This window comes from Tilletiopsis washingtonensis (genome assembly GCF_003144115.1).
Source record: "Tilletiopsis washingtonensis strain MCA 4186 unplaced genomic scaffold FA09scaffold_19, whole genome shotgun sequence".
NCBI classification, from domain to species: Eukaryota; Fungi; Basidiomycota; class Exobasidiomycetes; order Entylomatales; genus Tilletiopsis; species Tilletiopsis washingtonensis.
The window spans coordinates 273436-294102 of NW_020312016.1; the positions used below are offsets into that span (position 1 = coordinate 273436).

Here is a 20667-nt window from a genome sequence, read left to right on the forward strand (position 1 = left end):
TGCCGGGCGCCGCGGCGTGAGAAGTTATTGCGGCCGAGGCGCTTGGCGCGAAGTGCCGCGGAGGCGCCTTGCAGATGCGCGCCATGCGCTGCGTGCGTGCTGACACGCCTGCGCCCAGCGCCTGCCGCACACTCACCGCCTGCCCGCAAGATCTGCAGCAGAAGAAAGGCGAGGGCGCCGCCGCCGCCGCTCCGGCACTCGGGCGCGGAATGCTCCGCTCACTCCTCGTCATGCAAGCTCCTGCGCTGCGAGCTGCAAGAAAGGCGCCTCTTTGCTTGCACCGTCCAGCTCGGCACTCTCGCCCGAGGCGCAGCGACCGTCTCTCTTGCAGCGCCAGAGCCAGCCTCAGCTCACGAGGGCAGATTTGAGCGAAGGGTACGCGCGTTTGACGGCGGCGTGGCAGGTGGGCTGACCTCGCCGCCGCCGGCATGGATTTCCCGATGGGCCTCCTTTCGCTTTGCCGCTGCCGTCTCAGCAGCCGCAGCGCGAGGGCCGAGCGCATGTGCTTTGTTCGCTTTCTCTGAGCAACCTGCCCCTCTTAGCGCCGCCGCACCGCAGCAAGAGCGGCTGGGACACACCTTAGCGTGCGGCCCTGCAGCAGCAGAAACGTCGGCCACCTCGGCTCGGGCAGGAAGCGCACCGCCGAGCGTCCGAGCGCTTTTCAGGCTGACGGCCCAAGACAAAGAACGCCGAGACCCCAGGGCCCTCCAGCCAGCGTCTGCATGGGATGCATGCAGCACGCGGTCTGACTTATCAGTGAGAGTCAGACTCGAGATGCTTCGCAGAGGGTCACTGCAGCGTCGCCAGCCGCTGGCTGCCTCTGCCGCTGGCCCTCAGCGCCGAGCTCGCGCTCGCGCCTCTCCGCCGGCCGGGACGCGCCGGAGCTGCACGCACGACTCGACTTTCGCGGTTCTCGGCTCCCGCGGCAAGGCAGAGCGCCGCCCTCAGGCAACGCCCTTCGGCATCGGGCGCAGCACCCAGAGCCGCCTCCTCAAAGGCACAGACGCACATCTCATGCCGTCATGGGACGCAGAGGGAGGGAGAAATGAGCGTCTACATCTCGGAAGTTGAGAAACAAGAAGCCGTGCGAGGGCTCCAACGCAGCGAGCCTCGCCCGAGCTCATGCAGCAGGTGGCGGCAGCTCCGCTCCAAGCTTGTCGGGTACACTCTTGCGCCACGGGGTGCGCCACAACAGCAGGCCGTGCAGCAGCGCAGATGCAACGCTCTCGGAAGGAGTCAAGCGATGTGATTATCTGCGTGCCACGTCGAGCCCGGGCGTCTTGACTCTGCTCAGAGCGTGTACACGAGCTTCTCGGCGCGCACCTTGCCCTCCAACGAGTCTCTGAAGCCCTTCTCGCTTGAGAGAAAGAGAGGCCTAAATGTCAGCACGTACTTTTGGCTTGGAAAGCGAGTCACGGGAGCCACAACACTCACATGCCCTCCAGCCCGCCGGGCATCTCGCGCAGCGTGGCGCCGACGAAGCGCTCGCTGCGGTTTGCCTCCTGCTTCCAGCCCTCGAAGAGCGCCGGAAACTCCTTGGCAGACCACTGCGCGATGGCCTTGCGGTCCTCCGGCATGGCGGGAAAGCTGCATAGCGAGCGTCAGCGCGCGGTGCGGCGTGAGAGAGACGGACAGTAACTCACGGCATGACCTTTGCGAAGGTAATGGCGCGCCCGATGACGGTGTAGGCCAGCGTCATCTCGAGCTTGCCGCCGTTGGCCTCCTGCGCGGCCGTGTCCTCGTCCGACGGCGGCAGGAGCAGGACAATGTGGCCGCCCTGCATTGCGTCTGTTGCAAGTAGATGTCAGTCCCCAGAGCGGACGCAAGGTCGAGAAAGTGTGCGGGGCGCACCGATCATGTTCTTTGTGCTGCCCTTCTCCACGACGCAGTCGAGGCCGTACTCGATCTTGCCGACGGCCTGGATCTGCTTGACGACGTCGCTGTCATGGTAGTCGACGCAGTGGCTCGCGCCCAGGCTCTTGAGTGCCTCGTGGTTACTCTTCGACGCGACGGCGACGACGTCGAGGCCCGAGAGCTTCGCCAGCTGAATTGCATGGTGCCCCACCGCCGTGCCGCCGCCCCAGATCAGCATGCGCCCCGCGGCGCCGCCCTGGCTGGGCGGCGGCAGATGCATGCGCATGTAGAGCGCCTGCACGGCCGTCATGTGCGGGATGGGCAGCGCGGCGCCCTGTGCGTACGACATGGCCGCCGGCAGCGCGAGCGTCGCCGAGGCGCGGTAGCGCACGTACTCGGCGTACGAGCCGTTGGTGGGGTGGTGGGTACCATATGCGAAGCCCGCGACGCTGTTGCACAAGTGGTTAGATTGGATTTGCAGGCAGTGGTGCAGGAGAAAGGAACGCACCGATCGCCGACGTTGACATCCTTCACCTCGGCGCCGACCATGACTACGTCGCCGGCGCCGTCGCAGCCACACACGAGGCCCGCGCTGCCCCAGTCCTCGGCGCCCGTGCCCAGCGCATGCTTGGCGTCGGTGGGGTTGATGCCGACGGCACGCACGCGCACGAGGACCTCGTCGGGCGTGAGCTGCGTGGCGGACTCGTCGTCGTCAGAGAGATGCAGCGGCACCGTCTCGACGGCGACGGACTTGTGCTTGGTGTGCTGCGTGCGCAGGGCGCGCATGGTCGAGGGAGGCGTGAAGGTCATGCTGGCTGTGTGAGGTGGTGGTGGTGAGGGTGAAGAGGCGGGCAAGGGAAAGCGCAGCGAAGGCAGCTTAAGAAGGCGTCTCTCGCCAGCGCATCAAGCACGCTGCCCAGGCGTATGTCCGCGCACGCCCCCGCTGCACCTGGCTGTGCCGCCTCTGCTGTCGGCCGTACGCCGCTGCCCCTTCTACGGCCGTCTGCACTGCACTGCGGCTGGCCTGTCCCTCTCGTTGCCTGCGCGAGCTGGCGAGGCACGCCGAAGGAAGCGGCACGAAAGGAGCACACGGCATGACGCGCGCAGAGAGGAGCGCGGGCGAAGTGGAGGGGGCTTCGCGGCGGCGTGGGAACGAGGCTTGGCCGTGCCTTTGCGCGCGCTCCACCTCGCCTCGCCTCAGCGCCGAGAGGAGCGGCGTACATGCAGCATTGCAGACAAGGGAAGATGTGCGACGAGAGAGGGGCGATAGTCCGCATGTCATGCTTGTCAGGCAAGACGGCACCCGGGCTCGCTTGCTTGGGCATGTCGCCAAGAGCGCCTGCATCGCCCGAGCTGCTCGGCCCCCTGGCACCATGGGTGGCCTTTGCACCCGCCCACACGGCTGCTCTCCCAAGACCCGGCTTCATCTGCCATGCTGTGACGCGTTCTCCAGGGCGCATCCGCAGCAGTCCACGCACGTACGCTTGCTTGCTCTCCCGTTGGGTGTGGCCATTGCATTAAAACGCATCTCACTCCTCCTCGTCCTCCTCCCTCTTCCTCTCGCCCACGTATCCCAGTGCTCTGGCCCTGAACAGCGCCTTCTCTCCCGAGCCCCGCCCCTTGCCCGCCGCACGTTCCATCTCGAGGGCATGCAGCGCGTCGGGCAGCGACACCATGAGCAGCTGGCGCCGGCGCTCCTCCTCCTGCTGGCGCTGCCGCGCGCCGAGGTCGGCCCAGCCGGAGCTCTTGATGCCGGTAGGCGTGCTGCTCGACGCAAAGCTGGACGGGCCGAGCCCGGACCATTTGGAGCCGGGCGTGCCGGGCAGCGCCTTGCCGAGCGAGGCGCCCGCCAGAGGCGCAAAGCGCGGCTTGGGCAACGAGCTGCCGCCCGGCGTGCCGTCGCCCTCCTCCGTCGAGCGGCTCGCCAGCGGACTGCCGTTGAGCGCCGAGTTGCTCGCCGTCGCCAGGCTCATCCACTTCGGCGTGCTCGCGCCGCCCAGCTGGCGCGCCGCCGTGTTGTTGGCGAGGCGCCGGCGCACATCCTCACTCATGTTCTTGGCCGCCTGCGTGGCGCCAATCTTCTTGCGGCCCGCCAGGTCGGCGCGCGGCGTCGACGGTCCGCCGGAGCCGTCGAGCATCTCCGAGTCGCCCTCGCCGGCGCCAGCAGCGGCAGAAGCAGCAGCAGCCAGCAGAGGATTGGCCTCTCGCTCCTCACGCTCGACGCGCAGCTTGCGTGCCCTTTGCTCCTCGACGCGTTCGACGCGCTCCAGCACCGCCAGTTGAGCAGCGGGCCTCGAGTCGATGGCGACGTGGTACATCGGCGTCGGCTCCTCTCCTTCTGCCGCATCTTCGCGCCAGGAAGGAGGCTCGCGCTCGTGCGTGGCCCAGTTGCGATGCCGAGAGGCGGCAATCATGGCGGCGACGAGATTGCGGAAGCGCTGCTGCGTGGCGAGAGAGAGGTAGTGCAGCGCTTCAATGTCGATGCCGAGACCATGTTGCGAAGCTAGAGCGCAGCATCGCCGTCAGCTCAGGCCGCTGTGGGGGAGTGGCAATGGGCGGAACTCACCGACGGAGCGCATGGCCAATGCCAGCGCGGGCAGCGTCAGGAATGACTCGCCCATCTTGCCGCCCGTGCTGTTCATGTATGCTTGCTGCATCGAGTCTCCCAGCGCATCGCGCTGCTGAATGGCATCCTCCTCGGCCTGCAGCAACAAGGTGAGCACTTGCTCCCTGGCTCGCGGAAAGCGGATGGCGCAGAACTCACGCGCAAATCTACACCAGACATGCCCACGACATCCTGCAGCCCGTCAACTCCATCCTGCGCCTGCGCCTGTGCGCCGGGCTGCGCTTGTGGAGCGGGCGCAAAGTGCGGCGGCGGCAGCGCAGCGGCCGGCGCGGCAGTAGCCGCAGAGGTAGGAGCAGCAGGAGCAGCAGCAGCGGCGGGCTGTGCCGGCGCGGGCGTGGCGGAAGCCATGGGCAGACGCACAGGCGCCGGCGTGGCGCTGCCTGCGGGCCGCGCTGCCGCGCCTGTAGAGGCGGACGGGGCAGGAGTAGCTGCTGCGGGCGCTGTAGGCGCCGGTGTCGCGCTCGGTTGCACAGACGGGGCGGGCGTCGCGCTTTGGCCGGGGCTGATGCGCGGGACAGTCAGACGTGTGGAAGAAGAGAGAGAGCCGCTGCGGGGGCAAACTCACTGTGGTGAAGCACTCGTTGCGCCCGCGCCAGACGCGGAAGGCGTGGTGCCGGGGTTCTTTTTCGGACGTCCTCGGGCTGAAATAGAGGAGAGGAGCGTCAGGGTCTCTGCTCTGCAAGGTGCGCGCTTCTCATTTGATCAGAGTCCCGTCTCTCCCGAGATCCCCTCTCTTCATGCCTTTCTCGCTGCAGCCAGCTCCTGCACTTCATGTCTCTCTCGGTTCGCAACGCCGCTTCCGCGTTCCTTCACCTTCTCCTCAAGCGCAATTCTCCACGTCACCTCTCCGGGCGTGAGCCTCTTCGTGTCATTCTCACTCACGTTTCTTCTTCGGCGCCTCCTCCTCTCCCTGCTCCACCTTCACTGTCGTTGGTGTTGCCTCCTGCCCCGCCTCCGCATCTTTCTTCTTCTTTTTCGGCGCCGCCTTCTTCCTCTGTTTTCCCGGCGGTGCTCCCTCGATATGCTCGAGCGGCACGTCTTTTCCGGGCGGTGCAGCTGGCGGGAGGAGGTGCGCGGCGGTGGAGGAGGAGGAAGGATGTGCGGCAGCGGGCGGACCCATGGGCTGGCCGGGCTGCAACGGCTGCTGCGGTGGAGGAGGAGACCACATCTGCTGCTGCGCCTGCGCCTGCGGCGGCGGCGGCGCAGGCGGCTGCATGGGTGCGCCATACATGCCCATGCCCTGCTGCGGCGGCGGCGGCATGCCGTAGCCCATGCCCATGCCGGGCGGCATGCCGCCCATGCCGCCCTGCATGTTCGCATGCAGCATGCCCTGGTTCTGCTGTGCAGCAGCAGCCGCGGCAGCAGCCATGCCCGCCCAGTCTGTGCCCTGCTGATGCTGCGGCGCGTGCGAGGAGGGAGGCGCAGGGGCAAAGTCTCCCCAGCTCGGAAAGGCCGAGTCTGCAGCGGCGAGCAGCGAGGAGGCATCGACGTTTGCGCCCGACTGCGCCGGCGGCGACATCCAGTAGTTGCCCGCACCAGCGGCATGCGCGCCGTTGTTGCCAACGCCGTTCGACGCAGACGCACTGCCGCCGGGCAGCGGCGAGCCGAAGAGGTCGGCGCCAAAGTCGAACGGCGCGTCGAGCGCCATGTCGGCCGTCGCTGCTGGCTCGAGCTTGACGCGCTTCGGCGACGGCCCGGCACCGCTGCCGCTGCCGCTGCCGCTGCCAGAGGGGAAGGACATGATGCCCTACTGCGCACGCGCGCCGCCGCGAGCGGCCGCGTCGGAGCTGGCTCAGGCGAGCAGAGGAGAGCGGGGCGGAGGGGGCGTGACGAAGAAGGAGAGGGCGCGAGAGACGCGGAATGCGACACGACGCAGAGACGCAGCGCACGCGGATGTGAGGCGCGCGAAGGCGGCGAGCGGAGGCGAGACGGAGCTGCGTGGGGCAGAGCGTGGGGCTGAGAGAGAGGGGGATGGCGGCAGGGACGCAAGCGCCGCCGCCTGCGTCGTCGTCGCGCGCGCCGCGCGTCGTCGCCGTCGTCTGACGTGCGGCGCGCTGTGGCCGGTGCGCGTCGCCCGCTTCCCACGCGCCCGCGACGGCCGTGGCTGGGCGGGCGCACGTGACCTGGCGTGCTTGCCTCGAGGCTCGCTCCTCCGCCTCTCCCTCTCTCCCTCCACCACTCACATCCCCCAGCCATGCGTGCCTCCTTGCCGCTGCTCACAAGGGCGCTGCTGCGCTCGCAGCTCTCCACGCCCGCGCTGCTCGCCTCGCTCTCCAACCCGCACGCCACGCTCCCGCAGCTGCTCGCCTCTCTCCCTTCTTCCGGCGTCGGCGCCAAGATCCGGCAGCGCCGCTGGGCCGCAAAGGGGCTCGACGTGCCGGCGGGCCAGGCGCTCAGTGGGCCGATCCCGCGGGAAGAGCGGGCGCAGGCGGGCGAGGCAGGCTGCTATTGGCTCGTCACGCGCACACAGCTCAAGCAGGGAGGGAAACACGGCAAGGCGTGGGGACGCCTCGTGTGGCGAGGTGAGTGGGCTGCTGCACAAGGCGCGCGTTTGCTTGGGCAAGGCGCACGGCACAGAGAGGACGGCGATCAGGTACAGGAAGCGCAATGGCGGGCAGTTCGTGGGCGGTTTGGCGGGGGAAGAACAGGGCATACAGCGGCAAAGGATGGCATTCGGAGAGAGAGGGCAAGACAGAAGGGAGGCATGAGGTGCCTCCAGGCCACACACGCTGCAAAACCGATGAGCTTGTCGAGCAAAGTAGACAGGCAAAGCGAGAGTGCAAGGAGCTCCCTCCTGTCGCTGGTGTCGGGCGCAATGCGGCGAAGGGCAGAAGCATCACCAAGTCCCTCAGCTGGGCGCCTGCGAGCGCGTGGCTTGTCGGCTGGGGCGGACTGCAGGGGGGTTGGTCCAAAACCTTGTGATTCTGCACGTATTGCCGCGTCGCAAGACTGCCTTGGCTGGCAAATCAGGCATGGTGTGGCGCCAACGTGGTGCCCTCATCTGAGCTGGCTCTCTCTCGCTCGCTGGCTCTTGTTCACAAACCCGCCTTGCGCTGATGCCACCTGCCCTTTCTGCGCTGCAGGGAAGCAAGTGACGCCCTCTGATCGCGAGGAGCAGATCCGCGGCGGGCTCAAGTACGTCTGGGAGCGCGCATAGAGGGGGGGGGGAGGTGGGGCACGCCGAGGGCAGCTGGGGAACGCCGATAGAGGGGGCGGCAGGCATGGGACGTGGGGCGTAATGATCAATCACCAAACTGCTCAGTTGTTCCGAGTCAGTCATAGGGGGAGCGCACCTGCAGCGTTCTTGCTCTGCGCGAGGGGCGTGCTCATGGATGTATTGGTTTGCTTTGACGTACATTCTCTTCCGCCCTCTCTGGGATGGCCGCGCCTTCGCGGGCCCTTGCCTGCGTCTGCTCGTCCCCCTTCCTCAGATCACCGTGTCCTCTCTCCCGATGCCCACCTCGTCGTCCGGCCGCTCGCCCGGCGCATTCGGATCGACGGGCGCCGCCTGCGTAATGCTCGCCTTTGGCGCCTCGCTCGCCCCCGTCGCCGCGACGGCCGCCGTGCCCTGCAGCACCACGGCCTCCACGCCCTCGTGGTCCAGGCCCTCGATCGCCACCTCCTCCACCACGTGGCCGTCGGGCATGTGCGCGCCGTCGTGGATCTCCTCGACGTTGAGGTGGGGCGAGGCAGCTGCTGCGGGTGCGGCGGCTGCGGCGGCATTTGCTTCGGCGGCGACATCGGCGGGCGCCACGGCGCCGCTGGACTGCGCCAGCTTCGGCACCTCCTCGAAGGCGTGGTTGCCGGCCTGTGCCTCGAGTGGCTGCGCCACGGCGCTCGTGCCAGCCAGGCTCTGCGTTGCGTTGGCAGACGCCGGCAGCACCGTGTGCACGGCCGGCCCAAAGCCGCTGTACGCGGCGATGTCCTCGGGGAACTCGACGCAGTTGAAGTCCCACGTCTTTGCCAGGCGTGCGCGCTCGCAGCGGCCGCGCGTCCACGTGCCGGCGTAGGTGAGCGGCGCGTAGATGCTGAACACGAAGATGGCGATGCCGATGATGGCTGCGGCGGCCTGCAGGCGGAAGCGCGGCTTGAGGAAGGAGGTCAGCACGTCAAAGACGACGGCGAGCATGAGGATGGAAAAGTAGAGCGCGGGCAGGTAGTGGTGGATGAAGAGCTGCCGGTGCATCAGCCAGAAGGGAAGGTAGTGCAGCGCCCAGCCCGTGAAGAGGAAGCCGGCCGTGGCGTCGTAGAACACCACCGTTGCTGCGTGAAGAGCGCGTCAGCAGAGAGAGCAAGAAGCAGAGCTGTATGGCCGACTCACAGTCGTTCCAGTCGCGCTTGCCGCGCTTGGCACGCAGCATGAGCAGTGCGCGTGCGCCAATGTAGACCATTACGCTCGTGGTGCTGGCAAGCCACACGAACGGGTTGCCAATGAGGTAGATCTGGCGATGGTCCTTGGTCCAGAAGTTGATGCCGCGGCGCAGCGTCGGCCACGCAGAGGGGCGCGAGTCGTACGGATGCCGCTCCGTCAGGCCGGCGTTGGTCTCCCACATGACCGCCTGCAGCTCCTTGAAGCGCGCCCAGAACGAAGGGCGCAGGTAGTTGACGAGGTGGATGTGATTCTTCTTGCGCTCGGCAGGCAGGCCGGGCGACATGCCGTTGTCCTCCAGCAGCGCGTGCGTGCTCGTCTCGATGAACCAGAGCGAGTTGGGCCGCGTCGGATTCTTGTTGCACGTCACCTCCTGCTGGCCGAAGCCCCAGTCGGGCAGCGCAATCTTGTGCGAGAAGAGATAGCAGCCCGTCAGCGTGTGGCGGAAGCGGACGATGCTGCGCAGCGAGCGCACGCGCGTGCTGCTGACGCTGTCCGATGGGTCGCCCCGCTCAATTTCAACGTGCCAGTTGTCGTTGGCGTCGCCGAAGAAGCCGGGGAAGCCATACGCCGTCACTTCATTCTGATAGTCGGCCTCGGTGATGGGCGGGCGGTGCGAGTCGTGCGAGTGCAGCCGCTTGTCCGACTTGCGGTGGATGAGCCGCACCTCCATGCCGTGCGTGAGATGCAGGATGGTGCCCGTGTTGTACTTCTCAATCTCGTGCGGCCCGTCCGACGTGAGCGGCACGCCGTCCTTGTCGACCGGCGGCGGCGGGTCGTCGGGCTTCGGCGCGGCAATGACGTAGAACTCATTGTTCTCGTCGCGATGCGGATAGAGCGTGATCTGCTGCTGTCCCGAGCCGGCGGGGTAGTTGTGCGAGTGCGAGTGCAGGTAGCCGCCCTGCGTGTGCAGATGCCGGATCGTCACGGTGCTGCCGAGCGCCACGTCGGCGTACGTGTCGGGCATGCCGTGGCCGCGCAGCGTGTGCTGGAACGCAGACGACATGAATGCATCGCCCTCGCCGCTGCGGTTCAGCACGGCGAGGTGGATGGCAAACGTCGAGAGATAGACGAAGAAGGGCACGACGATGAGGCAGAGTGCCCGCGCCAGAAAGTGCCGCAGCACCTGGCTCATCGGCTGGCGCACGTCGCCGAGGTGCGCCCAGAGCTGCACGATGGTGCAGAGGCCGATCGTCGTGATGGTGAAGAGACCGACCCACTTGACGCTGGCGACGCAGCCCAGCGACACGCCCGTCGCCAACAGCCACAGCCACCAGCTCTTGCCAAACGCACGGCGCTTCTCCTCGACGCAGAACGCCGTCCACGCAAACGTGGTCAGGCTCGTGAAGAAGAGCAGCGGCGAGTCGAGCAGGATGAGCCGGCTCTGCGTCACGAGGGCATTCTCAAAGGTGAGCAGCACGCCGCCGACGAGCGCCGTCGTGACGCGCAGCGAGAGCGCCCGCAGCGTCAGGTACGCCAGCGGCACGGTGAGCACGCCGAGCAGCGCCGAGAGCAGGCGCATCGCGACGTACGGCACCGGCGTGTCGTCGCCGACGAGGTACTCGCTGCCAGGCCACCATCAGTGCGCTGGTGCAGGCGTGCCATGCGGTTCCACTCACCGGCCGATCTCCTTGAAGTCAAACGCGCCATTGAAGCCGGCCGCCCATGCCACAAACGCCAGCAGCAGCTTGGCCAGAGGCGGATGCACGTCCATGAAGAAGCGCTGGTTGACGTACTTGGACGCGAAGCCGCCGAAGTGCACCTCGTCGAAGCTGCGAGCAGGCGATTCAGCCACTGCTGACAGCACGCAGCATGGTGCGGCGAGTTGGACAAGGCATGTCTGCGCGTCGGCGCAGCAGCACCGAACGGAGCTCAGCACAGCCTCGAGGACGGGCAGCCGCAACACCGGCGCGCCTGCCTCAACCCAGCGCCTTGCCGTCTGAGCGCACCGACTGCCTGAGTCGCGCTCTCGTCACTCACACGACACTGCTCGGCCGGCTCAGCGCCCAGCATCGCACCACGAGTGCGGTGAGGGTGAGGATCGCCAGAATCGGCAGCTCCTGTCTTGCAATCTGCGCTGCGCCAGGCACCTTGGCCGCCGGGCGCGCGAGCGACGAGGCGCGCGTCGGCATGGCTGCGGTGCCTAGGCCGCCGCTGCTGCTGGATGATGCGCCATAGCTGCTGCCCGCGCCCGGCGAATGCGACGGCAGCGCAAAGGACGGCGAGGCCGTGCCGGAGCCGCTGCCGGCTGGCGCCGCGCGCACGCGCTGCGAGAGCGACGTGGGCTGGTAGGCCATGGCTGCGAGGTGTCGCGGTGCTGCGCGAGAGCAACAGAGGCGAGAGGCAGAGGCGAGGAGAGATGCAGAGGAGGAGGAGGGCGGCGGATGGAGGCGGGAAGCAAGGCTTGGAAGCAAGCTGTGACACGCTGCGCGCCGGTGCACGGCCGCACCACCAACGCGCGCTGCTCCCACGCTGTGCTGGCAGGGAGCATCTCACGTGCGCCGGCCCGAGGCAGCGCCGCTGTTGGCCCCGATGCGCCCGTCATCCTTGCCTCCTCTCCACCACACCCTCGCCCGCGGCCTCAGCGCACCTCATCTCTGCACGGCGTCGCATGCTCGCCGCACCCGTCTCCATGCCTGCCGCCTGCGCCGCTCGCCTCTCCATCGCCTGCGCCTCCTTCGCGCTCGCCCAATAACGTCTGCCGCGTGGCGCCGCGCGCCTCTCTTCTCCAGCATGGCCGTCGAGGTGGTGCACACCGACGTGACGCAGATCTCCATCTCCTACGTCATCCTCGGCTGCTTCATCGTCGTCTATGGTCTCTTCTCCTACTTTGTCAAGGAGCGTCTCTACCTGAGCGAGGCCCTGGCGAGCGTCGTCATCGGCGTCGTCGTGGGGCCCTATGCGCTCGACTTCATCGATCCGCGCCAGTGGGGCGACGCCGCACGCACGGGAGAGATTACGTACGAGCTCACCCGCCTCGTCATTGGCGTGCAGGTGAGCAGCGACGGCCCGCCAAGCGGCTGAGCGAGACGCGAGGCTATGGCAGCTGACCCTCCCTCGCAGGTGCTGCTGAGCGGCATTGCTCTGCCCAAGGCATACCTGCGCAAGGAGGCCCTCTCGCTCACCGTGCTGCTCGTCGGCGTCATGACTGCGGCGTGGGTGCGTCGCCAGTCGAAATGCTCACTCGGCCACGCTGCCGGGCGGATGCTGACGCCTTGACCTGCAGCTCATCTCCGCCGCCCTCATCCTCGCCCTCTTCCAGCCCCTCTCCTTTCTCGAAGCTCTCTGCATCTCCGCCGCCATCACACCCACCGACCCGGTGCTAGCCGCATCCATCACCAAGGGCCGGTACGCCGAGAAGCACGTGCCCAGCAATGTGCGCAACCTGATCGTAGCCGAGAGCGGCGCAAACGACGGGCTCGGCTTTCCGTTCATCTACCTCGCCATCTATCTCATGCGCCGCACGAGCGTCGATGCGAGCGAGAGCGTGGGGATGGAGGTGTGGCGATGGCTGTGAGTAGGCTAGTCATGCGGCAGAAGCGCTTTCGCTCACGACCGTGCCGTGTGCGCCGCAGCTACGGCGTCGTCATCTATCAGATCCTTCTCTCGTGCGTCTGGGGAGCACTGCTCGGCTATCTGGCGCGCAAGACGCTCCGCTGGGCCGAGGCCAAAGGTCTGATCGATAAGGAGAACTTGTGCGTCCGCAGCCTCTCCCCCCACTCAGCCCACTCCGCTCACTCCCACACGCCCGGCAGCTTCGCGTACGGCCTCGGTCTCGCTCTCCTCGTGCTCGGCACCACGGGCCTGTTTGGCTCCGACGACGTGTTGGCGTGCTTCGTGGCAGGCAACAGCTTCACGTGGGACGACTACTACCGCATCCGCACGCACGAGGAGGAGACGGATGCGTTCCAAGACATTCTCGACGCGCTGCTCTCCTCTGCCGCCTTCATCTACGTCGGCGCCATCATCCCTTGGAACGCCTACAACACGGGCGCCCAGGAGCTCGGCATCGCTCCGTGGCGCGTCGTAGTGCTGGGCCTGGGCGTGCTATTGCTGCGGCGTCTGCCTGCCGTGCTGCTGCTGCACAAGCTCATCCCCGCCCTGACGACGTGGGACGAAGCGCTCTTCACGGGCTGGTTCGGGCCCATCGGCGTCTCGGCAGTCTACTACATCGAGATTGCACATCGCCAGGTGCCGGCCGACGGCAGTCGGGAGCGTTTGAGAGCGCTGTATGAGCCGCTGGTGCTCTTTCTCGTCTTTGCAAGCGTCATGGGCCACGGCACCACGATTCCCATCTCCAAGCTCGGCCCGCACATCGTCCGTCGCACTGCCACCATAACGCAGACGCGCTCCATGACGCAGAGTCGCCCGCCGTCGAGACGACCGACGATCGCTGCTCCTGCTGGCGAAGCAGCGGAGCCGTCGAGGACACAAGCGAAGGCCTCGAAAGGCCTCTTTGAGCGACTCTTTGGCTTTGCAAGCACGCCCCAGACGCGCGTGGTCCAGGCGAAGGACATTGGCGCGCCCAGCGGCGCGCGACGACAGCGCGAAGTGAGCGCGAGGGGCGAGGAGGGCGAGGCTGAGGGACAGGCGAAGCTGGAGCAGCAAGAGGAGTCGAGCGGCAGCAGCGACGAGATTGCGCTCGAGGAACGCTCGGCGACGGCCACGCCCGCTCCTGCTGCCGCAACGTCAAGCTCGACCGTCGCCGGCGCCGCCTCGCGCTCCGCGTCGCCGAAGCGCAGAGCACCCGCGCAGCCCCTGACGCTGCCCACGACGCACCGGCGCAGCGGCGGCCCCGCCGAGATGCGTGACACAAGCAACGCAGGCTCGTCGCCCCTCTCCTCTGCGCCCGGCACGCCGCTCGCGTCCGTGCCCGGCACGCCGCAGCGCCCCGCAGCCGCGGCAAGGGACGGCAGCATCCTGCGACACGCTGGCAGCGCCAGTGGCAGCGGCATTCTGGCGCATGTAGAGCATGCACTCTCCGATGAGCTACGCAGAGAGAGACAGGAGGCGCTGGGCGAGAGAGGCATTACCTGGGGCGAGACCGAGGGAGCGAAGGAGAAGGAATGACAGGCCGGGCCTGGCGCCTCGAGAGGAAGTCTACGGTAGCGCAGTGCAATGCAACATACATGGTGTCTGCGACGCATGACCACAGCATGAGGCTAGGTTCCCGCGCTCTGCAGCTTCTGGATCGCTGCATGCATCGCTCACTACTGCACACCGCTCTTCGAGGGCAAGCAGGCTCGGCCGTGGAAGAGGGCAAGAGAGGGGCTTCGAGGCGTGGCGCAATCCGAATGCCGCGGCTCTGGCGCCCTGGCGCGCGCACGTGACGGTGGAGGTGCGCGGCGGCGGCGCGCGAAGCTCCATGTCCTGCTTCGCTTTCCCTGCCCCGTCTCTCCACTCCACATCCTCCTCACCATGCCCGAGGCGACGTACGTGCCGCCCGAGCAGCAGTCCGCCGAGGACCTGCGCTACATGCGCGAGGCCCTCGCCATGGCGCAGGAGGCCTTTGATGCCGCAGAGATCCCTGTCGGCAGTGTCTTTGTGCGCAACGGCGAGATCATTGCAAAGGCGCGGAATCGCACCAACGAACTGATGAATGTGAGTAGCGCAGGAGGAGTGAGCGGCAAGGGGCTTGTGTGGCAGAGAGGCGGATGGCGGGCACAAGCAGCAGCAGCAGCAGCAGCAGCAGCCCTTGCCCGTCCTCTTGCTCGCCCTGACGCGCTTCTCGCAGGCAACGCGGCACGCCGAGCTCGAGGCAATCGACTACATCCTCTCCATCTTCCCTCCCTCCTCCGACTCCTTCGCCGTCTCGCCGCACGCGCAGGCGGCGGGCGAGAATCCGTTTGCAGACACGACGCTCTACGTCACCGTCGAGCCGTGCATCATGTGTGGCTCGGCGCTGCGCCAGGTGGGCATCAAGCGCGTCGTGTTTGGCGCGGGCAACGAGCGCTTCGGAGGCAATGGCAGCGTGCTGGCGGTGCATAATGAGTGAGTCGTGCAGATAGACGGGGATGAAGCGGAGAGCGGCAAGAGACCTGCAGCCAGAGGAAGCAGACGCATGCGCGAGAGGCAGACGCATCTGGCAGCAGCAGAGGCTGGCTGGCAGCGAGGCACGACAGCGTCACGGACTCGCATGCTCGGGCTTTTGTGCTGCGTCGTATGCCCTGGCGAGTGCAAACGAGCCTCCTTCGCTCGGCGGCTGCTCGACGTTGGCTTGGCACTTGACGTAGGCTTGGCATTTCGGTCTTCTGTCTGCGTCCCTCCCATCACTGACCTCTTCGCTTTCAGTCCCGCTCTGATCAATGCGCCGCCATACGAGGCACTCGGCGGCTACTACCGCGCCGAGGCCATCATGCTGCTGCGGCGCTTCTATCTCAGCGAGAATGCAAACGGTGCGTGCTCTCGCACGATGCTCCTTGGCGACTGCCAGCTGACGTCCGTCGACAACAGCGCCGAACCCAAAGTCCAAGGCGCATCGCACACTCAAGACCGAGATCCAACGTGCGTCCCGTCTCTCACCTCCTTCTCCTCGCCAAGCTGACCCTCACGCTCACATCGACAGCGCCCGGTGTATCGATGCACGGCCCAGCCGGGCCTTCCAAGAAGCTCGCCCGCACCCTCCGCGGCACCTCGTCGCCCGCCGCTTCCTCTGCAAGCTCGCGCGCACAGACGCCCGTCAACGACGGCAGCGGCGGCGCTGGCGCCGCGAAGGAAGTGGCTGAGGTCAGCGATGGCCAAAGGCGGGGCCGAAGCACCGAGGAGGAAGCCTCGGCGAGAGAAGCGCGGAATGAGGGCGGCAAGGAGGGAGAAGAGCAAGAAGCAAGTCAGGCTTGATGCCAGCTCCTGCCGGTCACGTTTCCCGCCTCCATCTCGACTCTCAGCTCGCTGCCATTGCGCCATGCTCCTTCTCGCATACGTCACTTCTGTAGCATCACCTCGCGCCCCTCTCCCCGTCACCCGTCATCTACAGCACGCATCGCCGTGGGCATGCATTAGACCCCGATTCCATTTTGGTGCGAGGTGACTGATCTACCGGTCCCACGCGGTATACACAATGGCCGACCAGGCCTTGAGCTCGTTGAGATCTGCCAGTGCCTGCGAGGTAGGAGAGACACAGACGTCAGCGTCTCTCTCAGCGTCTCGCCAGAGAGTCACTCGCCTCGGCATAGGTGTTGGGCACCGCACAGAGGATCAGCTGGCTCTGTCTCGCGATTGCCGGCAAGAGCGCCGCGAGCCTGACGCGCTTCCCCTCCTCTTCCTCCTCCTCCACCTCCCTGAATCTCTCCAGCGTCATGCTCGGCACGCCCGGCGGCTTGGGCGGCGCGACGCCGAACGCCGGGCGCAGGGCCTCGTCGAGCTCCGCAAAGACGCGGCTGAGCGACAGGCGCAGCACGCGCCGGAAGTCGCGCGACTCGAGCACGTCGCGCGTCTCGTCGAGCAAGGCGCGCAGCGCCGCAGGAATGCGCGAAGAGTCGCGAGTCACGGCGCCGGCGCGCACGAGGACGTCGAGCTCTGCCTCCTCGCCTGCGGGGTACAGCGCCGTCGCGAAGCTGCAAGCGAGTGTCAGCATGACCTATCGGCACAGCAGCCTCGAGAAGAGGCACTCACTTGCGTCGCTTGCCTCGTCGCATAGAGCTCAGACCGCTCCGCTCCGAACGCACATCCGACATCATGCTGGCGCCGAGTCCGCCTGCCTCGGCATCGCCATCGTACTCGATGCGCCGACGCACGTCGGCGAGATGCGCGAGGAAGTCGGCGTGCGAGAGGGGCGTCTTGAGTGGCAGACTGCGGTGCGTGCAAGGCCCAGTCAGTGGGATGCAGACGGAGCCGTCTCGGTCTTGCGAGGCCACTCACGAGCCGAACACCTCGCCCACGCTCTCGCGCACCAGCGCTGCGATCTCCTCCCAGCCGCGATGCAGGAACCACCAGCTGAACGTCAGGAAGAGCTGTTCCGTCTCCTTTCTCTCCTTCTCTTCCTCCTCCTCGTCCAGGCGGCCCCAGCCATCTGCGCCGGTCCCGGCGCCTCCGGGCTCCAGACGGATCTGATGCGGCCCATCCGAGGGCGCAGAAGGCGCGGCGCGCGGGTAGAGCGCAGAGACGGAGTCGAGGTAGGCGCGGCGTCCCAGCACGTTGAGCTGCACTGAGGTCTGAAGCGTGAGAAGGACGAGAGCGTAGAGGGAGGTGAGAGTGCGGGAGATGGCTGCCAGGTATCGCGTGAGCGAGAGCACGAGCGCGATGCCACACGCAAAGCGAATAGACGCAAGCCCGGCTGTCCACTCACAAACGATGCGCAGCTCGTTCCACAGTTCCAGCTTGGCGCGCTGCTCTCTCCGCAGCTGCTCCTTCTTCTCTTCCTCGTTCAGCTCCGGCACCGCCGGCGGTGTGGGAGGGGAGGAGTCTTCCCGCTCGGCCGTGGTGTCCGCCTCGGCTTCGTGCGCTGCGACTCCATTCGAGAGCGGCGCCTCTGTGCCGTTGGTGGATGCTGCGGCATCGTGAGCGGCCTCTCCGGAGGAGCGCTGCTCAGCCGCGGAGGGAGGTGCCAGGCGCGCGTCCGCAGGGATCGCTGGCGGCGGGGGCTGCGCGCGTGCGACGCGTCAGTCTCCTCGAGACCGGGCAGTGCGCGGTGAGGCAGGAGACTCACCTCGGCAATGCTATCCAGTGCGCTTCCGCCCACCGCTTCTGATGCGGGTTGCTCATCTGGCGCCGCCTCATCAGCCGGAGCATCGCCATTCAAGTGCGGCTTCTCCCCCTGCCCGCCCTGCGCTTGTGCTTGTTCCTGCTGCAGCGTCTCCACCTTGTCTTCCACCATCTCTTTGCCCTCCGACAGCACCTCCTGTGGCAGAGCCGGCGGCTGCGCCATGCCTTTAGGCACGAACGCAGCGGCGGACGCAGAGAGACTGCGCAGCTTCTTGGGCAGTGCCTCGGGCTGTGCCTCTACGTCGGCAGCGGCTGCTGCGGCCTCTGCGCCGGGCGCAGCTGCGGCGTCTGCAGGCTGCGAGGCAGTGTCGGCGGCCGCGGCGGCAGCGACATCGACATCGACCGCCGAGGCAGCTGCGGCCGGCGCGGCGTCCGAGGATGGCTGTGCCTCGAGCGGCGCTGAGGCAGCAGCCGAAGCGGCGGGCTCGCTATCTGTGGCAGCGGCAGCAGCGCCTTCGACTGGGGCGCTAGGCTCGGCCGCTGCCGGAGCTGCGTCAGAGGCCTCTGCTCCTGCGTCGACTGCGGCGGGAGAATCCGTCCGGGCGTCTGGCTCTGCCTGCGCTCCTTGCTCTGCAGCGCCGTTGGTCGTAGCATACGGCTCGACCTCTGGCTCCTCTTGCCGCGCAGCCGGCTGCTCGATCTGCTGCGGCTGTGCCGGCGCCGGCAGCTTCCTGCCCTGCTGCAGACTGGCCGTCACCGCCTCGACGTCCATCTGTGCCCACAGCTGCTCGGCCAGCGTCGGGAGGAGCGCGAGCACCGTGAAGCTGACGTCGTCCTGGTTCTGCGCAAAGCGGCGCTTCAAGCTGCGGGCGGCGGCGGCGGCGGGAGGCAAGTGTCAGCTGTGCGCTCTCACATGCATCAACCACCCACGCCGCAGCGACGCACTTTTCGCGGTCGCGGCGCTCGTCGGCCAGGCGCTGCTGGCTCTCCTGCAGCACGCGCACGGCCGTGCCGACGAGGGCATAGGCGCCGCCGGCGACGGCGCCGAGCACGACGAGCGGCCGCAGCCGCGTGCGCAGCGTGCGGCTGCTCGGCAGCGAGAGCGCGGGCGGCAGCTGCATCGTCTGGCGCGGCTGCCGAGTGTGGGAGTCGGTGAAGTGGGGATGGAGGTGTGGGGTGAGGGAAGCAAGGCTGCCTGCTGCGCGCTGAATGCGGCCTCGCCCCCCGCTGTCCCGCCTTCCGGGCTCGCTCAGCCGGAGCCGGTCCCGCCGCTGCACGTGCGGAATACAAGCAGCCCAATACACCCCGCGTCCGCATTCTTGTAGTGCCCCTGCAGCCGTGCCTTAGCGCATCTTGCGCAATGGCGCGATCAGACCATCTCGCCATTCTTATTCCGCCCTCTGCCTTCTTCCTCTCCACCACGCCCGCCAGGACATTGCCCGCCATGTCCAAGTCGCTTCTCACGCACCTCAACTCCTTCACGCGCAAGGGCGCGCCCGAGCCGCGCGCCGCAGAGGGCGGCCTGCGCAACGACCTGCTGCTGCGCGCCGCGCGCGGCGAGGAGACGGAGCGCGCGCCCGTCTGGGTCATGCGCCAGGCCGGGCGCTACCTGCCCGGTGAGTCGCGAGCAGGACTGGTGCAGGCGGTGCGCTGCGAAGCGAGCGTGGCTTGCTGGAAGAGCTGGGTATGCGTGGCGGGCGAGCAGGAGGCAACGCCCAGCGGTCACCAGCGGGAGCCGGGCGAGAGTCGGCAGCGCCTGCCCCGATGGCTGGTGCCTGCCGGAGACCATGTCTGGCGGCAGCGCGCCTCTCATCTACGCTGCATCCTCGGGTTGGGCCTATGCGGAGCAGCGGCGTGAGAGACGGGGCCTGCGCGGCTCGATGAGCAGTCGCCTCACCCACAGCCCCGGCTCGCGGCAGCAGCGGCAGGGCCTGTCTGCTCTCCCACAGCGCTGACACACTCTCCGTGCGGCTAGAATTTCGTGCGCTGCGCGAGAAGCACGAGTTCTTCGAGTGCTGCCGCAACCCCGAGCTTGCGTCGGAGATCACGATGCAGCCGATCCGGCGCTACTCTGGCCTTCTGGACGCGGCCATCATCTTCAGCGACATTCTCGTCATTCCGCAAGCCATGGGTCTCGTCGTCGAGATGCACCCCGGCAAGGGCCCTCACTTCCCCGCGCCACTCGTCGAGCCCAAGGACATGGAGCGGCTGACGAAAAAGGTGGATGTGGAGAAGGAGCTGGGATACGTGTACGATGCGATCCGCATGACGCGCACCAAGCTCGCGGGCGAGGTGCCGCTGATTGGCTTCTGCGGCGCGCCGTGGACGCTCATGGCATACATGGTCGAGGGCGGCGGCAGCAAGACGTTTGAAAAGGCCAAGCGCTGGCTGTACAAGTACCCGGAGCAGAGCAAGGAGCTGCTGCAGCGCATCGCAGATCTCTGTGCCGAGTTCCTTGTGGGCCAGGTCAAGGCGGGCGCGCAGGTGAGTCTTGCCCATCTGCTGCCTCTCTACTGCACCATACTCACGCCAGTGTCCTGCGCCAGATGCTGCAAGTCTTCGACTCCTGGGCCGGCGAGCTGACGCCCGACGACTTCCGCACCTTCTCGCTGCCGTACCTCAAGTACATTGCCGCGGCGGTGCGCGACGAGCTCTCCTCTTCCTCCGTCAAGGCCGTGCCGATGATCTGCTTCGCCAAGGGCGCGCTGGGCCACTCGCTGCCCGACGTCGCCAAGGCCGGCTACGACGTCGTCGCGATTGACTGGACGGTGGAGCCGTCGGTGGCGCGCCACATTGTCGCACAGGCGGCGCCCGGCGTCGTGTACCACAAGGGCGCCGCGGCCAACGAGGCGGGCCACCGCATTGCGCTGCAGGGCAACATGGACCCCTCGGTGCTGTACGCGGGCAACGAGGCCATCGAGCGGGCCGTGGAGCGCATGTGCCGCGCGCGCAAGGGCGGCTTTGGCGGCTCGGGCGCCTACATTGCCAACCTGGGCCACGGCATCACGCCCGGCGTCGACCCCGAGGCGATGCGCTTCTTCCTCAAGACGGTGCACCGCGTCTCGGCCGAGGTGGCGGCGGCCAAGGACGACGAGTAGCGGGCGAGCGGGGGACGAGAGAGAAAGAGCAGTGCGGCGCGAGTCCTGGTCAATACAGAGTCTCTTCGCCCAGCCCTGCT

General features: G+C 67.4%; 8 protein-coding genes across 8 annotated transcripts; 4 read left to right on the forward strand and 4 right to left on the reverse strand.

The window, feature by feature from the left end:
* Nucleotides 1–1123: 1123 nt before the first annotated feature.
* Nucleotides 1124–2948, reverse strand: FA09DRAFT_331627 (GroES-like protein). Its single transcript, XM_025743104.1, has 5 exons — nt 2363–2948; nt 1852–2303; nt 1644–1788; nt 1435–1587; nt 1124–1357 (listed from the first exon to the last, which is right to left on the reverse strand). Exons 1-5 carry the CDS (start codon nt 2662–2664, stop codon nt 1291–1293), a joined length of 1119 nt encoding a protein of 372 aa, XP_025596316.1. The 5' UTR covers nt 2665–2948; the 3' UTR covers nt 1124–1290.
* Nucleotides 2949–3340: 392 nt separating this feature from the next.
* Nucleotides 3341–6509, reverse strand: FA09DRAFT_331628 (hypothetical protein). Its single transcript, XM_025743105.1, has 5 exons — nt 5363–6509; nt 5046–5121; nt 4619–4982; nt 4421–4556; nt 3341–4357 (listed from the first exon to the last, which is right to left on the reverse strand). Exons 1-5 carry the CDS (start codon nt 6219–6221, stop codon nt 3384–3386), a joined length of 2409 nt encoding a protein of 802 aa, XP_025596317.1. The 5' UTR covers nt 6222–6509; the 3' UTR covers nt 3341–3383.
* A 144-nt stretch (nt 6510–6653) lies between these two features.
* Nucleotides 6654–7637, forward strand: FA09DRAFT_321671 (hypothetical protein; the record flags this gene model as incomplete). Its single annotated transcript, XM_025741028.1, has 2 exons — nt 6654–7002; nt 7564–7637. The coding sequence occupies exons 1-2, from the start codon at nt 6675–6677 to the stop codon at nt 7635–7637; spliced, it is 402 nt and encodes a 133-aa protein (XP_025596318.1). The 5' UTR covers nt 6654–6674.
* Nucleotides 7638–7907: 270 nt separating this feature from the next.
* FA09DRAFT_300670 (PMT-domain-containing protein) lies at nt 7908–10981 on the reverse strand (the record flags this gene model as incomplete). Its single annotated transcript, XM_025740344.1, has 4 exons — nt 7908–8743; nt 8802–10414; nt 10469–10621; nt 10830–10981. 4 exons carry the CDS (start codon nt 10979–10981, stop codon nt 7908–7910), a joined length of 2754 nt encoding a protein of 917 aa, XP_025596319.1.
* A 426-nt stretch (nt 10982–11407) lies between these two features.
* FA09DRAFT_331629 (hypothetical protein) lies at nt 11408–14109 on the forward strand. The gene is made up of 5 exons (XM_025743106.1): nt 11408–11843; nt 11913–12008; nt 12076–12362; nt 12425–12544; nt 12605–14109. Exons 1-5 carry the CDS (start codon nt 11583–11585, stop codon nt 13917–13919), a joined length of 2079 nt encoding a protein of 692 aa, XP_025596320.1. The 5' UTR covers nt 11408–11582; the 3' UTR covers nt 13920–14109.
* Nucleotides 14110–14254: 145 nt separating this feature from the next.
* On the forward strand, nt 14255–15886 carry FA09DRAFT_331630 (cytidine deaminase-like protein). The gene is made up of 5 exons (XM_025743107.1): nt 14255–14450; nt 14584–14840; nt 15141–15244; nt 15303–15353; nt 15415–15886. Exons 1-5 carry the CDS (start codon nt 14268–14270, stop codon nt 15684–15686), a joined length of 867 nt encoding a protein of 288 aa, XP_025596321.1. The 5' UTR covers nt 14255–14267; the 3' UTR covers nt 15687–15886.
* On the reverse strand, nt 15737–18659 carry FA09DRAFT_331632 (hypothetical protein). Its single transcript, XM_025743108.1, has 7 exons — nt 18435–18659; nt 17494–18352; nt 17134–17428; nt 16707–17052; nt 16461–16637; nt 16012–16402; nt 15737–15947 (listed from the first exon to the last, which is right to left on the reverse strand). The coding sequence occupies exons 1-7, from the start codon at nt 18608–18610 to the stop codon at nt 15882–15884; spliced, it is 2310 nt and encodes a 769-aa protein (XP_025596322.1). The 5' UTR covers nt 18611–18659; the 3' UTR covers nt 15737–15881.
* A 274-nt stretch (nt 18660–18933) lies between these two features.
* Nucleotides 18934–20587, forward strand: FA09DRAFT_300588 (putative HEM12-uroporphyrinogen decarboxylase; the record flags this gene model as incomplete). Its single annotated transcript, XM_025740341.1, has 3 exons — nt 18934–19105; nt 19465–19973; nt 20036–20587. The coding sequence occupies 3 exons, from the start codon at nt 18934–18936 to the stop codon at nt 20585–20587; spliced, it is 1233 nt and encodes a 410-aa protein (XP_025596323.1).
* Between the last annotated feature and the right edge of the window lie 80 nt (nt 20588–20667).

What these genes read in the sequence shown, in the direction of transcription:
- FA09DRAFT_331628 (XM_025743105.1), bottom strand. Translation starts at nt 6,221, where the DNA reads ATGTCCTTCCCCTCTGGCAGCGGCAGCGGCAGCGGCAGCGGTGCCGGG. An exon ending in TGTCTGGTGTAGATTTGCGC is followed by an intron (nt 4,557 to 4,618) that starts GTGAGTTCTGCG and finishes TTGTTGCTGCAG; the next exon opens with GCCGAGGAGGATGCCATTCA. An exon ending in ATTGGCCATGCGCTCCGTCG is followed by an intron (nt 4,358 to 4,420) that starts GTGAGTTCCGCC and finishes GCTGCGCTCTAG; the next exon opens with CTTCGCAACATGGTCTCGGC.
- FA09DRAFT_331630 (XM_025743107.1), top strand. Translation starts at nt 14,268, where the DNA reads ATGCCCGAGGCGACGTACGTGCCGCCCGAGCAGCAGTCCGCCGAGGAC. An exon ending in GCACCAACGAACTGATGAAT is followed by an intron (nt 14,451 to 14,583) that starts GTGAGTAGCGCA and finishes CGCTTCTCGCAG; the next exon opens with GCAACGCGGCACGCCGAGCT. An exon ending in ACTCAAGACCGAGATCCAAC is followed by an intron (nt 15,354 to 15,414) that starts GTGCGTCCCGTC and finishes TCACATCGACAG; the next exon opens with CGCCCGGTGTATCGATGCAC.
- FA09DRAFT_331629 (XM_025743106.1), top strand. Translation starts at nt 11,583, where the DNA reads ATGGCCGTCGAGGTGGTGCACACCGACGTGACGCAGATCTCCATCTCC. An exon ending in GCGTCATGACTGCGGCGTGG is followed by an intron (nt 12,009 to 12,075) that starts GTGCGTCGCCAG and finishes CTTGACCTGCAG; the next exon opens with CTCATCTCCGCCGCCCTCAT. An exon ending in CTGATCGATAAGGAGAACTT is followed by an intron (nt 12,545 to 12,604) that starts GTGCGTCCGCAG and finishes CACGCCCGGCAG; the next exon opens with CTTCGCGTACGGCCTCGGTC.
- FA09DRAFT_331627 (XM_025743104.1), bottom strand. Translation starts at nt 2,664, where the DNA reads ATGACCTTCACGCCTCCCTCGACCATGCGCGCCCTGCGCACGCAGCAC. An exon ending in CAGCACAAAGAACATGATCG is followed by an intron (nt 1,789 to 1,851) that starts GTGCGCCCCGCA and finishes TACTTGCAACAG; the next exon opens with ACGCAATGCAGGGCGGCCAC. An exon ending in CCCGGCGGGCTGGAGGGCAT is followed by an intron (nt 1,358 to 1,434) that starts GTGAGTGTTGTG and finishes CTTTCTCTCAAG; the next exon opens with CGAGAAGGGCTTCAGAGACT.
- FA09DRAFT_331632 (XM_025743108.1), bottom strand. Translation starts at nt 18,610, where the DNA reads ATGCAGCTGCCGCCCGCGCTCTCGCTGCCGAGCAGCCGCACGCTGCGC. An exon ending in CACTGGATAGCATTGCCGAG is followed by an intron (nt 17,429 to 17,493) that starts GTGAGTCTCCTG and finishes GCACGCGCGCAG; the next exon opens with CCCCCGCCGCCAGCGATCCC. An exon ending in TGCCCAACACCTATGCCGAG is followed by an intron (nt 15,948 to 16,011) that starts GCGAGTGACTCT and finishes CCTACCTCGCAG; the next exon opens with GCACTGGCAGATCTCAACGA.